Genomic DNA, 14560 nt, shown 5'->3' with positions numbered 1-14560 from the left:
AGTGAATAAATTGTTGTACAAGTACTTTGGTTATTTCAATTTGATCTCCTCATTAGTTATTTGAGTTTTATCTACTTAAAATATAATTAAATAAAAGTTAAATGGCATTGCTTAGCACCTTTGCTACTTAATTAGGTGGGATTTTTTGTTTGTGTTTTTTGTATTGAAGTGATTGGGAAGCATTTCTGCTATGATATTTTTTTTGAGATATCAGTGTTTCTGCAGAAATTTGAAGTATTTTACTTTTAAACGTTACATGCTTTCAATGAGTGACAAAAATGTGTGTTGAAGGATCTTTTTGGACATTTGGACATTCATTATGTTCCCCTAAACGCAGTCGCCCAATCAAAAAAAATGTCAAAAAACTCTAAAGTGGCTGTTTATGTGGACAAGCTGAAGTGTTTACTTTCTAAAAAATAATGTTATTTTGTCACTAATTTTAAATCAGTGAATAGTATTTGAAAATGATCACTTTTAAGTTTCGCAATAATTCGGTAATATGTGCGTCATACTGTCTGTACTTTTAGTTTACGCTTAAAAATGTTATCAAGATTTTATGAGAACATATTAAAGTAAGAACATCCTTCTAAGTAAAAGTACAACATTTCGTTATCAGATCTAACAATTTAATAAATTCACCACATTTTGAAAATGATTAAGTTCTATTTATAGAATATTTCTAATAAACCAGACTCCCTGTTTCTATGGAAATTTTCTGACTTGTGCATTTGGCAGACTCTTGACTGGTGACCCAGTTTTTCGTCTCCATTTTAATGGGGGTTTTATTATGAGAGCAGAGAAGTGTTTTATACCTTGTTTTCCAGTTTTCCTGGTGCATGGAATTCTCTTTTTGACCAGCGCGTGCCTTCAAACTTAAAAAGTGAATTACTCAATTAGCATATTGCTAATGCCAGAGGGGATTCAAGATAGAATTTTAGGTCAAATATTCTAGTTTTTGTTTTTTCTCAACCTTTCAACCTTTAAAATGACATGTACGCAGTTATGTTGTTTTTTTAAGTCATATCATAGAGAGAGAGAGAGGGAGGGAGGGAGGGAGGGGAGGGAACTGAAAGGGGAGAGAGATTTTCTTATTTCAAAATGTTGTCTTATTATATATGACAACAATTATCATCATATATAGAGCTTAGTTTAGTGGCAAGGGTAATATTTAATTTAACCGCATTTATCGGTCATATTTCAGCAGCAAGTAGCTGCGGTGGTGCGGCTGCCGAGAACCACCGGTTTTCCGAGTACAATTTCTCGTCCATGCAGCGATGTCACCTGTGCGACAAATTTTTGTACGGTCTAATGCGTCAAGGAGTCCAATGTCGAGGTACGTTGACGATTATTTTGTACGGGTGTATCTCGTTTAGTATATCAATATTTTGTGCAGCACATTTTATAAATCATAAGCTGCAGACTACTTGATATGCAGAACATAGATTTGTGTGTTGAACCGTTTAATTTGTCACAAACTGAAGATATATTTTGGTAAATGAAGATTTTTTTTTCTGTGTTAAATTTTACCTGTGTATATATCAATGGTGATGAAATTAAGTCATTGAATCTTTTGCTGGATACAAGTGGCTTTTGTGTAAAATTTTAGTTAATACGGTATGTTAAATTTACATGGGTTTTTCATCAGCTGTGATAAAAGCAACATTAGTCTATTTTTATGGATTGATCAAAACAAGTTAGCTACCAGCTTCATGTTTTACTCCGTGCACGTTGATTATATGAATTAGTATATATATAGATTAATAATGATATTGTATTTGATTTCTAATTTCCCTGTTATATATCCTTCAAAAAACTAGGGCTTTCTTTTAAAGAGTTAGACAAGACTGCGCAAAATTGCGAAAGGATCAGCTTTAATGCAATAAGAAATACATAAAAGGCTGCTTTAGCATGCCAGATGCATCTCTTAAATTTCATTGTGTCTTCAACAGAATTTGTTTGAAGCAAGCTAACTGGGTCTAAGAAAACGATTTAGGATTGGCTCTTGAAATGCCAAAAATGGAAACCATTACTTTTAATGAAGACTATTTTACCACTATTCATGTCAAACTAGACAAATCATCTTCCATAAATGGTGAAATTGTGACAAGAACTCAATAAAAGAGGTTTTCATTCAGATCTTCATATATGGCTTTCTTGTTATTATAAATTCTTTAATGAAACCTTGTAGATGCATTTCTAATCTTGAAAAGAAAAAAAGCAATATTGTTTTTTGAATTTGTTTTGATTCCCTCAATTCCAGAATAGTTGAGTTCAGAAAAAAGGCTTTAAATGTAAATTACCTTTATTTTAAAATTTTCATTTTGTATCTTTGCAGAGTGCGGGATTTGTAGTCATCGTTATTGTTCGACGAACAAACAGTCAGAATGCAGTACGCCAAAGTTAGAACGACATAGACGACCAAGCTTTACTCAAAGTAAGTCGCAGTAAAGGAAAGAAAAAAGCCGAGAAATACCTGTTTAAGTTTTTAAGTTTTCAATCTTTTTAATGAAGTCTTGTTGGTATTATAAATTGCCCAATTATTTTCTCAAGAGGACACAATTGACATTCATATACTGTACTTTTAATCACACAAAAAATGTCAGACAATATGCTGTTTTGCAAATACTTGAAAATCCAACTCATAGTGAGATAATTATGCAAAATATTTCACCTCGCCTACATGACATAAGCCGCATAGATTTGCGCCAAAGTTAAGTCATTATTCCCATTACAATTTCAGTTTAAATGATATTTGGACAGCCTGCCAATATTTTCGCATGAAAATTGCTGACATTTTTCATGTGTTTTTTTATTTTTCTATTCAGTGTATGGCTAATCATTGTAGAATTATCTTGCATGGCCCACTGTCTTTATATACCAGGTCATCAGACCAAGAAAAACCCCATATTGAAGGCGCAAAGTGAATTGGCTATTCAAAAGCTTGAATAAGAATGATATCGATATGTGCTGTCACTATTGTGCCTCTCCTCTGGAGCAGAACTATCCCCCCCACCTCTCCCGATTAGTGACTGACCCAAATTTTCTGACAGATCATTGAAAAAGATATACATGCAGTTTACAAAAAGTCCTAGCCTTTATAGAAAAGGCATATTTGTAAACATTAATCAGTTATTATTTTTAATTCTGAAACATTTCAGCAAAATTATTTGTGATTTCAGGAGACTAAAAAGGAAAAAGAGGTATCAAATAGTAACCTTCAAACTGATATCGTTTTTTCTTATGTTTTTTTATATATATATAAATTTATATTTTAACCACAAAATCAGCATGGTTGCTGATTTGAAGAAAATGGTTACAAGAAGATTTAAGTACTTCGAGCTAACCACATAATGTGACTGAAAAAGGCTCTTAAAACCAAAAAGCATTAACCATTAAGCATATCACATAAACTCTCATAAAACTGCTTTTAAGAAGAGTTATTTTTGGCAGAGAAGTTTTGATACCAGTCCAGTAGCTATTTCAACAGATAATAACTAGAACCTGTTCTCAGCTATACACAGCTGAGCTCTTTGTCAAATATAGGTCAATTGAAATACACATCCTTTCTTATCCAGGTTACTGGGTTAGCTTAGCACACAGTGGGCAAAGGGAGGTAATCGTGGGCAAAATTGTTGACTGGGCAGAAAAACATGTTATATTGTAACTATATTTATGATTGGAGTATTATAGCAAATGAAAAAGGTTTGTAATGATAGAGGAAGAAAATGAAGTCAGTGTCATAATTGTGAGTGGATGATTATAATCTTGATTCATAAATTGAAAAGGTGTTTTTAGCTAACATTTTTGTAGGTGCCGTAAATGAGGGTATATTTAATTTACATTTCCTGAATACATCAAAACTGTTTACCATTAAATCTAGATTTGGGTGGTCAATAACACCTGGCCCATGTATATTTGGATTGAAAACATTTTATGGGGGAAAAAGAAAAACAAGATAGCGAAGGATCATAATTATATAAATGTCAATTGTCAAAAAGATGATTTGTTACTTACATGTATGTACAATGAATTTGACTAAAGTATTAAACTGTGATAATTGGGAATAAGAAGGAAAAAATATATATATTAATAAATGATAGAAATCATCGAGTTGAAGCCAGAAAGTATTAAGCCACATGAAATGTAGAAGGTCTGTGTATCATCTTGCCTTTACCCCACAAATTAATTAAATGATGCGACTTTATTTTTATGAAAGTATGCTGGTAGAGTGTAAATCAATGGTTACTTTATGATTGCAGACTCTGTGTTCGGAGCGGACCTTGCTGAAGAGTTATCTCGAACCCACAGTGAGGCTCCAATCGTGTTGATGAAATGTGCGGAGGTGGTTGAGCGGGCGTGTAGTGCTCACGGTGAGTAAAGGAGCAGTCTAGGTGCAAGATTGGTCTATTTTTATCAAAGAGAATATGAATGATAGTTCAGTCTTACCTTGGAATACATAAAATTGATGCAATGTATTAAAGAAGATACTACTTAAAAAAATGTATTAACGCTTTTAATTAATATTTTAGAAAATAAATACTTAACAGGTAGATATAATAGTAACTATAATTGTTAGTGCTTTTTTCCATTTATGTGTAGTTGAGGAACTAGGAAGATAATGTTCTTTTTATTTCTTTCTGTTATCCTCTGCCAGTAGACTATTATGTACATGTATCAATGATCTTTTGTCTTTCAATTTCAGAGTCAGAGGCGTTGAGTGTCTACAGGATATCTGCGAAAACAGAAGACATCAATGATGTCAAAACCGCTTTTAACAAAGGTAAATGGCAGCTATCAACGCCACACGCTAAGATGTAATGTCAGCTGTATGAGTTTGGTCACGTGACATTGTATCGACATAAATGGCAATTGATAGGAGTAACTTAAGCAGAGGAACATGGTTTCCTACCACCAACTACAAATATTGATCGGAAATTCTTTCATTCATTACTTACAGGACATGGCCTTACTTTTTCCAGTCATACCTATAGCTTTGTTCTGATTTTAAAGTAGCTTTAAAACTTTTGATAAAAGTTGAAATTTAATCCAACAGATATATGAAATATAATCTGAGAAAAATATAAAAACATACGTGCAGTAAACAACTTGAATTTTAAATGATAATAGTACTGAAGATTGATATAGTTAAAGGACATATAATTTTTGACTGATAACATACAGTTGTCGTTAAATTTTAATATGCTTATGTAATTACTGAATCTTTCAATCTTTTGTAATTACTAGCCGTCATTTAGAATATATTTTACGATAATTATAAAACATATTATTCTAAATATCAAAACAATTTGTTTTCAGCGGGAGAATCAGGTCAGGTGAACTTGGAGAACTTTAATGTTCATTGCGTAGCCGGTGCGTTGAAGAAATATCTCCGTGAACTGCCGAACCCGGTTATTCCTGTCGAAATGTACAGCTCGTTCATAGATGCAGCAAGTATGTATATACTGTAATATGTATTAGCAATTTTCTAGTGCCGTGTTGAGCAGTGTTCTAAATAAGGAATGGGTATATGACCGGTTAACCATCCGGTATGACCGTATGAACCATTCTCGATAATTTCCTAGTTGTTAGCAGTGTTGGAGTGTTTCAAGGATGTTTATTGTGTAAACAAATTGTTCATCAACCTTATTTGTCATAAATTTATGCGTTTTTTTGCATGTTGCTTGAATAAGTTACATCATTTTTAATTATATTGTTATATGCAATTATTAATCATCATTTCCTAGAGATGAATAACATCTTTACATCTCTTTCAACTGAACATTATTTGCATAATGTTAATAATATTATGATTAAAAAACTAAAACAAAATAATGAGGAACTAAATGGATCACTTATAACAATTCCAGTAATTGTGAGCATTTGTCGTCTGCGTGGCGTATTATTACACTACAAAAAAAAAAGGCCATTGCTTGTCGAGCTGAGTTCTCGAGATCTGTCATTTAATGGACATATTTTGACAGTTGTATGTTAAGCATGATCGTCATCCCTTAATGTTAAGATAAGGTAATGATATATAACGGTCACAGAATTTATGTTGATAAATTGCTGAAACTTGAATAACTTATTCAGTCTAGTTTCATTTTGCCACGATATTCCCCCCGGACAAAAAGGTGTGCAAAGAAATATGTTTAAGAACAATGAAAGAAGTGACTTTAATTGCTTCAGAAAATAGGGAATAGCCAACGAGACATAAATTTTAGAAACATGTTTACGTACATGTACTGTACTTCTGACATTTTAAACTGGGCCATGATTCCATGTATTACTGACGTCAGTAAGCTCCAAGTTAATGGATATTAACAACCACGATTGTTTAATGGAGCGATCTATTATTTGTAATGTTTCAAAGAACCTATTCAAATTTACTTGGATAACCAATATCGAAGTAAACAGCTTGCTTGAAAGTGAAACAAAAATTACACACAGAAATTAAAGTATTTTCCTTGACTGCTTCAATTAAAATATTGCATTAATTAATCATTGTTACAGCAATTTACCTGTAATTGTTAATCAGGAAATATGGTGTAATTGTTATGTAAACATCTGTGAAATATTGTCCTCAGATGAAAGTTCATGAATTAGTTTATTAATCTGAACTGTTCTTTCACACTAAACAACACTTTTTGCGTCATAAATCATGGTTAACCTTAAACTGACCAATTTATTTATTTTAGCTTCTGGTGATGAATAATTTACTGAGGTGAAAAACAAAATCAGTGTTTTATAATCTTTAAAGGTGGTTATTTTCATCACCAATGCTTACAGTTAATGTATATGTTCCATTTCTTTCAGGAAAGTGTGGGCGTGACACTACAGAATTAAGTAAGGCCCTGCTAGATCTTGTGGAACAGATGCCGCCGGCGCACAAGTCCACACTTCGTTACCTCATGGGTCATTTTATCCGGCTCTGGCGTATACAGCACGACTCTGGAATGGAGGATGGGCTTGACAAACTCTCGCACGTCTTCTGTCACATTCTTCTGCGACCTCCGTGGGAAAAAATCATGTACGTGCTTCTTTGGTGTTTTGCTTATTTCTATTATTATCCATCAGGATGTTTTCATCACAGAAAAGAGATGGAATAATTAAAAAAAAAATGTCTCTCGTCGGCAGTGAGCTATTTATTTCTTTTTATGGAGAAGATAAAATGTCTGGCACATTTTCCTCTTCATATTAAGTGTTGAGGATGGTTATAAATGTATATATAAATGAAACATGATTCCTCAAACCATATAATGTCATTTCTTATTTTACCATGGAGACTATGCCATTTTTACTCTAGCATTGCTAATGAGGCCAAATTGCCTCGAGTCGTTGGTCACGTTTTGTGCCTTAAACATGGTTTTGGTCTGTAACAAATTATTCTTTGAATAACATTTCATTATGGCTCCAGTTTTATGAGTTTAGGAATGCACTTAAAGAGTACAATCATAGTTATATAAATTAAACATAATTTTTTTTACGTTATAGAGCTATAGAGCGTTAATAAGAGCATGTCGGATTTGTGAACAGCTTGTTTAAATGTGATGTGATATGTCAGTTTAATTACGTCCATTTCTTTTAGCAGTGAAATATGTAAATGCACAGTAATGTTTATCTGTAGGTTAAGCCATTGTTAAATGTTCAAGATTTATTATGGTAAAGAAGATCCCCAACCCTAAGACATTCTGTCCTTTAACATTAAATAATGTTTCTTATGTTTGAATTTCTTTCCCTTCCAGCGAGATAGTGGAAAACACAAAGATCCACATTGACATATTTGAGCAGTTGTTACTGAATGGGAACTGGGGCGAGACCCCGCCACCATCCCCACCACCCATCCCTCCTCGCCCCCCAGTAGTCGCGCCACCGACTACACCCATAGAGCAGGCCGAGTGGTACTGGGGCACTATTTCACGAGAGGAAGTGAATGAGTTGCTAAGAGACAAACCGGATGGAACATTTCTAGTCAGAGATGCTTCTACACCTGGCGATTATACATTGACATTACGCAAGGGTGGTGCGAATAAGTTGATAAAAATTTACCACAAAGATGGTAAATACGGATTTGTTGAACCTTTAGTGTTAGATTCTGTTGTGGAATTAATACAATATTACAAACAAAACTCACTTGCAATATACAATCGGACACTAGATATTAAGCTGTTGTATCCAGTGTGCCATACGCGTTCATCCGGGACGACGCCGTCGGACGATATCGATAAAGAAATGGCGAGGTTGCGGCAAATTAACAAAGAGTTTCAGAAGAAGGAATTGGAGTACGACACTCTGTATGAGCAGCACTCGCGTACGCAGTTAGATTTGCAGCTAAAACATCAGGCACTTGACGCGTTTAAGGAGACGATCGCGGTGTTTGATGAGCAGATGGAACTACATCGTCGTTTCCACAGTGAGGCTGGCCAAAATGAGCTCCAGAGGTACGTTGATTGAAAATGTGTTAGTGTTTGGTTAGATTAGACGTAGTGTATTAAAACTTACGCAGAAGTTTTGCAATGTTATCGTATACTTATAAATCTTTGCTTTAATGTAAATGAATATTTACAAGTACTCTTCACAAAATTTTAACCTGGAATTAGAATACCGACTTACTGAAAATATTTGATAAAGCCTCCTTAAACATATAGTTTGAATCAGTTAATAGTATAGAGTTTTACATTTGTGGTTATATGCCAGACGTAACAAGCTTTATAAACCTTTCCTTCCAGGCTGCACGAGAACTTTGAGCTATTAAAGGGTCGCCTTATGAATATCACGGAGAGTAAGAGCCAACTTGAGGTAGACATTAAACGAAAGACGCAGCACAATCGTGTACTTATCAGCGAGATGAACAGTCTTAAACCAGAAATCAAACGTCTCACACGGCAACGCGACCAGCTTAAAAAGTGAGTTCAACTGAACATTTTAAGTAATTGAAAAAATCACTACTACTGAATTTTTAGATGGTGACAATGTCAATAAAACTGAATTGCTGATAACTTATGAGAAGAAATCTTGATTGCAAGAGTAACGAGAAACGATTTGTATGCCACTCTGTTTTCAGTTTTTTCTTTCCTTCCATTTGTGTTCATTATTCAATGCCAGTGTCTTACATAAGTGATAGCAACCAAATTTTTTCACAAATTTAAAAATTGGCAATGGTTACAGAATGCTTGAAATACCAAGTGTTTGTATTTTAAAATGTTCTTTTACATTTTGTAAGATATTCTTCATAAAGAATTTTGTACTTCAATGAAAATGTTGTCAACAGTCTCTGGCTTAGTGTTTTGTAAAGGCTTCAATCTGCAAAATCGCGGTCAGTGTATGAAAATAGATCCTAAGCTGTTCATAATCCCTCTTAAGCTGGTTTTTAGCCACAAGATCTGAGGTTAATGATTGCATTTGTAGCCTGTCTATTTGGGTCATTGATCGAGTAGATCTGGTGAAAAACCTCGAGTAGATCTGGTGAAAAACCTCCGCTCCTAGCATTAGGAATACTTTAGAAGACGTTCTAGACTTAAGTGGTCATTACCAAGATGAATTTTTACAGTATTAACTTCCAAGTTTTCTCTGCTGATCATTCAGTCTCCATTTTGTAACCATATAGACAATCCTAGGGTTGACTTTTGAACTTGTTTTACGACCCAATTACCGTGTACATTTACTTGGAAAGCAAGAAAATTATCTCAAGTATTATTGTCTAGTGGCTGGTAATTAGCATACAAATGAATTATTTGCAGATAGGGAAAATACATTGTAGGTTGATTAACATATAAATTATTCATTTGATAAGAGAAAGGTACATCTTACCTAGGTCATATATTGCCTTTAAGCCAAGTGTCCTGCCTTGGGGGGGAAAAAGTAAAATATTTCATACTACTGAAACCCCATATACATGTAATTATTGATATTGGGTTATATTTAGAGCGCTATTTACCACTGTTTTTTCAACATCCAAAATGTTGGCTAATCATAATGGTGTGTTTTTTCATACAAAACAGTATGAAAAATTAAGAGGAATATCATTATTAAGTCATAGATTCATTGCTTTTTCATATCTTCAAATTATGTTTTAGATAAACATATGTTAACTCTTCTATGGCTGCTATAATTTCTTGTTTACATGTATCTCTTAACCCAAAACAACTCTTTTCAACAAAAGCAAACTGCAGTACAACTTCATTGAAAGGCTAACAGCAATTATAACACCATGTTGTTTTTCTCCCAGATGGTTGTTGGAGAAGAGTGTACCAGTCGCAGAAATCGACACGATTCTCGAGAAGGAGGATGAGGAGAGTAGCGCGCCGCAGGAGCCTGAAATGTTGCCGCACCACGACCAGTCTACCTGGCTTCTCGATTATAACCGCCACGAGGCGGAGTGTCAGTTGACTGGGACTCCGGATGGAACTTTCCTTATCAGACCCAAACGGGAGGAGGGGGACGTCTATGTGTTATCTATATCGTAAGTTATTGCTGTTATTGTAACGTATCTATGTATAAACATTTAGTCATGATTATTATATTACAAATGACACATCCTGAGTGCATTGTTTTGTGTGTTCAGAGTGTTGTATACAAAAAATATGTTGTGTCATATTTGTATATCTTTGAAAATGTCAACTCAATATCTGTTCAGGTAATGGATCCAACATTTGTCAAGTTATTGATAACACTGTATGTTTTATGTAAATTGTTTCATGTATACTTCTAATAAATTGTTTAATTAATTGTTTTTAGGTGTCAAAACAGTATAGGACATTGTAAAATACTTCACAAGAAGACTGGGTATGGTTTCGCAGAACCATTTTTCAAGCATGCAACCTTAATGGACCTTGTGATCCACTACCAGCAGGAGTCGCTGGTGGAACATAACCCGCAGCTCGATATTCGCCTTCTTTATCCGGTGAACGCACAAGACTCGAGTATATACCAATCTTTGTACTTATCAATGAACCAAAACCCATGACATTCTGGCAGCGACTGACGGATGGACTCGTATTTAAACAAAATATTGCATATTGCTACATTCTTCCGTATGACGGATTGACTTGTGAAAAAGTGTGCCAAAAAAACTCCCATTTGTTATAACAATAGGGAGTTTTTGCGTTGTTTACGCGAACTAGGGCTCGTTGGACCATAGACAAGGGGCATTGTTCTACGCCAAAGCGTTGCAATGTCTAGCAACCAAGGATCTTGTCTCTGTACGAAGGGCATAAGGGAGTTACGCCATGTTGATCATGGGAGTTCTGTCCCTTGGATAGTTTTAGGGCGGTTTTGTAGAATATTCAAGGAATTGACTGTTATGACTTGTGGTAGGAATATGTATCATCCCTGTTGCCATAAACATATGAAGGGACAGTTTTGTGCTGTTGTGGATTAGAATGTTATCATAAATTAACAGATATTTATTTTTGTCTTTCGTTAAGTGCAACTTTGTCATTTATCTGTCCTTAAAATGACGTTTGCATGTGCTATCATTGTTAGTTATTGGCTAGGATTCTTTGATAAAAACATGTGATTCCTTCTCGAAGAAATGTGAACAAATTTTACAGTGCTATTCAGTATTACGCAGTGAATTTTACTTCATACAAACTTACAGCAAATATTGTTACAGTTTCCTAGCTACAGTGGAAATAAAAACCTATTTTTTCTGTTAAAAAATTAAATATATACATGTAGATCCATCATTTTGTGTCTAGAACTTGAGGTACATGTATTTGCTTGAACTCCATCAAATTTAACCAACATGTTCTGTTCAACCCTGGTGCATTTCAGCTTCTAATATGTATAGTCTCTTCTGTTACTCTCAATTCTATATTTGTGCATGTTTGTCTTTCTCAAAATGATTGTTCAGTATCCAGCCTTGAAGCATAATGAGACGTGGGGCGCAGTCAGTTGTACGTTGGACTGTGCTCTCGTTGTTTGTTGAGTAGCGTTGTTAAGCAAGAATTGCTTCGTTGTTAATTGTTATGATTTTTAGTCTTGGGCCTTAATTTAAGTCATATAAACATTTTTAGAATTGATGAATGAGGATTGTTTTAAATGATCTCTTTGAGTGAGAGAAATGTTGATTATGAACTAGATACTTATTACAATAAGAGAAACAACTTTATGGAACTTATCTTATCAAACAAGTTTATTGGAAAATCTAATACGATCATTATTTTATTTAAATTTCATAATAGTAATTATGTTAAAAAAATTCATCGATTATTAAAAATATTCAATTACATTTCTCTGAAGTTACAAGTAAAAATGATTAAATAAAGAGTAATTGTCTTAGAATTTGGCCCCTAAATAGGTTGTTAATCATATAACTATTGGTGCATTGTGATCTGTGCGATGTTTTTTTCAAAACAACACCGTATGACTAGTGTCTGTATAATTATTTTCTACCGATATGTTGACACAAAAACAGTGTTTTGAACACATTTGTATGTGAGTAATAAATGGCTTCTGTTTTCAATAATGTCATCATGAATAACAATAGATTCTGTAGCAGTTAGAAACACAAGTTACGGCAGTTCGTATTGGTTTTATTGTCAAAGTCACTGCATTGGTCATCTGTTTCAGAATGTCAAACAGAGGGTAATCATTATACTCTGGGACTTATGAAATAATGTTAGTGTGGAGGATATCACAGGAGGGTCATTCAATACAGAATTTATCCAACATTTCTAAAATTGTAAAAACTAGCCATGGGCAAGAATTAATTCTAGTAAACAAGTTTACTAAATTTCATATTTACTGACGACAAAGGTGATAGTCTTTTCATATAATAAATACTTACAAGATTATTTTCATCTCTCATTACATAAAATGTCGCTATATAACATTACATTTTCATTTGACTCCATGTAAAAGGATGTTTCACTAGTTATTGAATATAAAAAATATATAATGACTTTATTTCATGCTGGCGATGACACTTAAAATGTAAATTGTGTTATAAAAGTGTAGAAAATCATGTGCTATATGGGTCAGAGAAGAAATGTTATCTGAATGTTGTGTATGTGATGTCTTGCTTAGTAAAAAAAACAAAAACCTCTGCTAACATTTGAAGGTTAACTCTATTCTCAAATTAACTTGCACCATTTTTTACCAAAAAGTAAGCATTATTAATTTCATTCAAAAAAATGAGTAGTTAGTAATTTCATTTAAAACAAATTCTAAGTCTTAATGTTCATTTTTTTATTCAAACACCAAAGCTGTTATTTTGGAGGATTGTAATTCCTTGGAATTGAACTGTCAATAAGAATTATGTCTGCTTGAAAACTAGGTTGTTCACTGTTGAAATTACTGGAAAACCTTTGCATGTTGATGTCTGTTGCAAATAGCTCGGAGCCATTGCTGTCATTATCAATCACAGATTTTTTTGCATCAAACAGGACAGTCAATTCTTTAAGCTGTTGAAATCGGAATGAAATTGAGGATAATTATACAAATTATTAATTGATAAACGAAAGAATATAACAAATCCTAGTTCACATGCATTTGTTTAACCAGGATTATCATGTGACTAGTCAATCTCTCCTTTGGTTTAACAGTTATAAATATATATATAATATATATATATAATGGTTGTTCGGTTAATGGCATAGATTTGGTTGACTTTAAACAGATTTTAGTTGACTTTGCAGTGTTTTCTTCTGTTTCATTTTAAGGAACGTTTGTCGACTGTTTTCAAGCATAAACGAACGTTTCTAAGGCATCTTTTTTATGTTATACCACAGTAGATTAAGTTTGACTTTTATTGAACTTTCTAGTAATGTTTCTATTTATTTGATTAAGTAATATATATATTTAATTTCTTCTCATTTTCAATTGAAGATGATGTTTTATTTTGTGTGATTTGACCCACCTGTATAAATGTTTGTTAATGATTTGTTGCTGACTAGATTGTATGACTGCTAAGCTATGGAGTACATGATATTTACATTGACTGTGTTTAAATGGCATGTAGAATCGAAGCATTACATCTGTTAACTTTCATAGAATGTATATGTAAAATTGTGTATAGTTTTTCATTGCTATCAAATATGTTAATATTGATACATGTCAATGATTCAAAAGGGAAAAAAATTAAAAAATAAAGAATATCAAGTGTTGTCTTTTCATTGTGACGGATCCGTGGTGTAGTGGTAACACACTTTACTTTCAATCTAGGGGTCAGAGGTTCGATTCACTTCCAGTCCTGCTAAAAAAAAAGATGTTAATCGTCTAATCTGTGAGGGACATTAAATGGGGTAACATTCATGATTCTGTCGATGCACTAAGCTCTGGAAAACTAAAATGACTAACAATCTTACTGGAGAACTCGACGAATTGGCCTTGTCTGAGTGCAAGTATAAATAAGCTTAGACATACTCTTTTCATTTGGAAGACTTCGTGAAGTTCACCGATTTTAGCTGGTCTATCTTTAGAGAGTTAACGTTCAGGTGTTCTTAAAGGGGCTGTACTCCGTATGATAAAATAGCGAAAAAAAGAAAATTGTAGCAAACTGACATAAACTTGGCATCGATGTGTCTAATGCATTGAAACTTACTAACTGAAGTACCACATG

The 14560-nt window shown here is 33.5% G+C and overlaps 1 protein-coding gene across 2 annotated transcripts in view; it reads left to right on the top strand.

Annotated features, from left to right (window-relative positions):
• Positions 1–13164, top strand: part of LOC128213568 (phosphatidylinositol 3-kinase regulatory subunit alpha-like) — a 131993-nt gene extending 118829 nt beyond the window's left edge. Inside the window, exons 10-19 of one of the 2 annotated variants that reach the window (XM_052919427.1) lie at positions 1205–1333; positions 2336–2434; positions 4260–4370; positions 4703–4780; positions 5317–5451; positions 6814–7027; positions 7743–8438; positions 8727–8903; positions 10226–10459; positions 10735–13164. In XM_052919427.1, coding sequence (XP_052775387.1) covers positions 1205–1333; positions 2336–2434; positions 4260–4370; positions 4703–4780; positions 5317–5451; positions 6814–7027; positions 7743–8438; positions 8727–8903; positions 10226–10459; positions 10735–10963 — 2102 coding nt within the window. In that variant the 3' untranslated portion in view covers positions 10964–13164. Of the gene's footprint in view, positions 1–1201; positions 1334–2335; positions 2435–4259; positions 4371–4702; positions 4781–5316; positions 5452–6813; positions 7028–7742; positions 8439–8726; positions 8904–10225; positions 10460–10734 lie in introns of both variants that reach the window. The other variant, XM_052919426.1, reaches the window with a different exon arrangement.
• Positions 13165–14560: the final 1396 nt, after the last annotated feature.

The sequence above is a fragment of the Mya arenaria genome, chromosome 13 (assembly GCF_026914265.1).
Source record: "Mya arenaria isolate MELC-2E11 chromosome 13, ASM2691426v1".
NCBI lineage: Eukaryota > Metazoa > Mollusca > Bivalvia > Myida > Myidae > Mya > Mya arenaria.
This window is presented reverse-complemented; position numbering and strand designations above follow the sequence as displayed.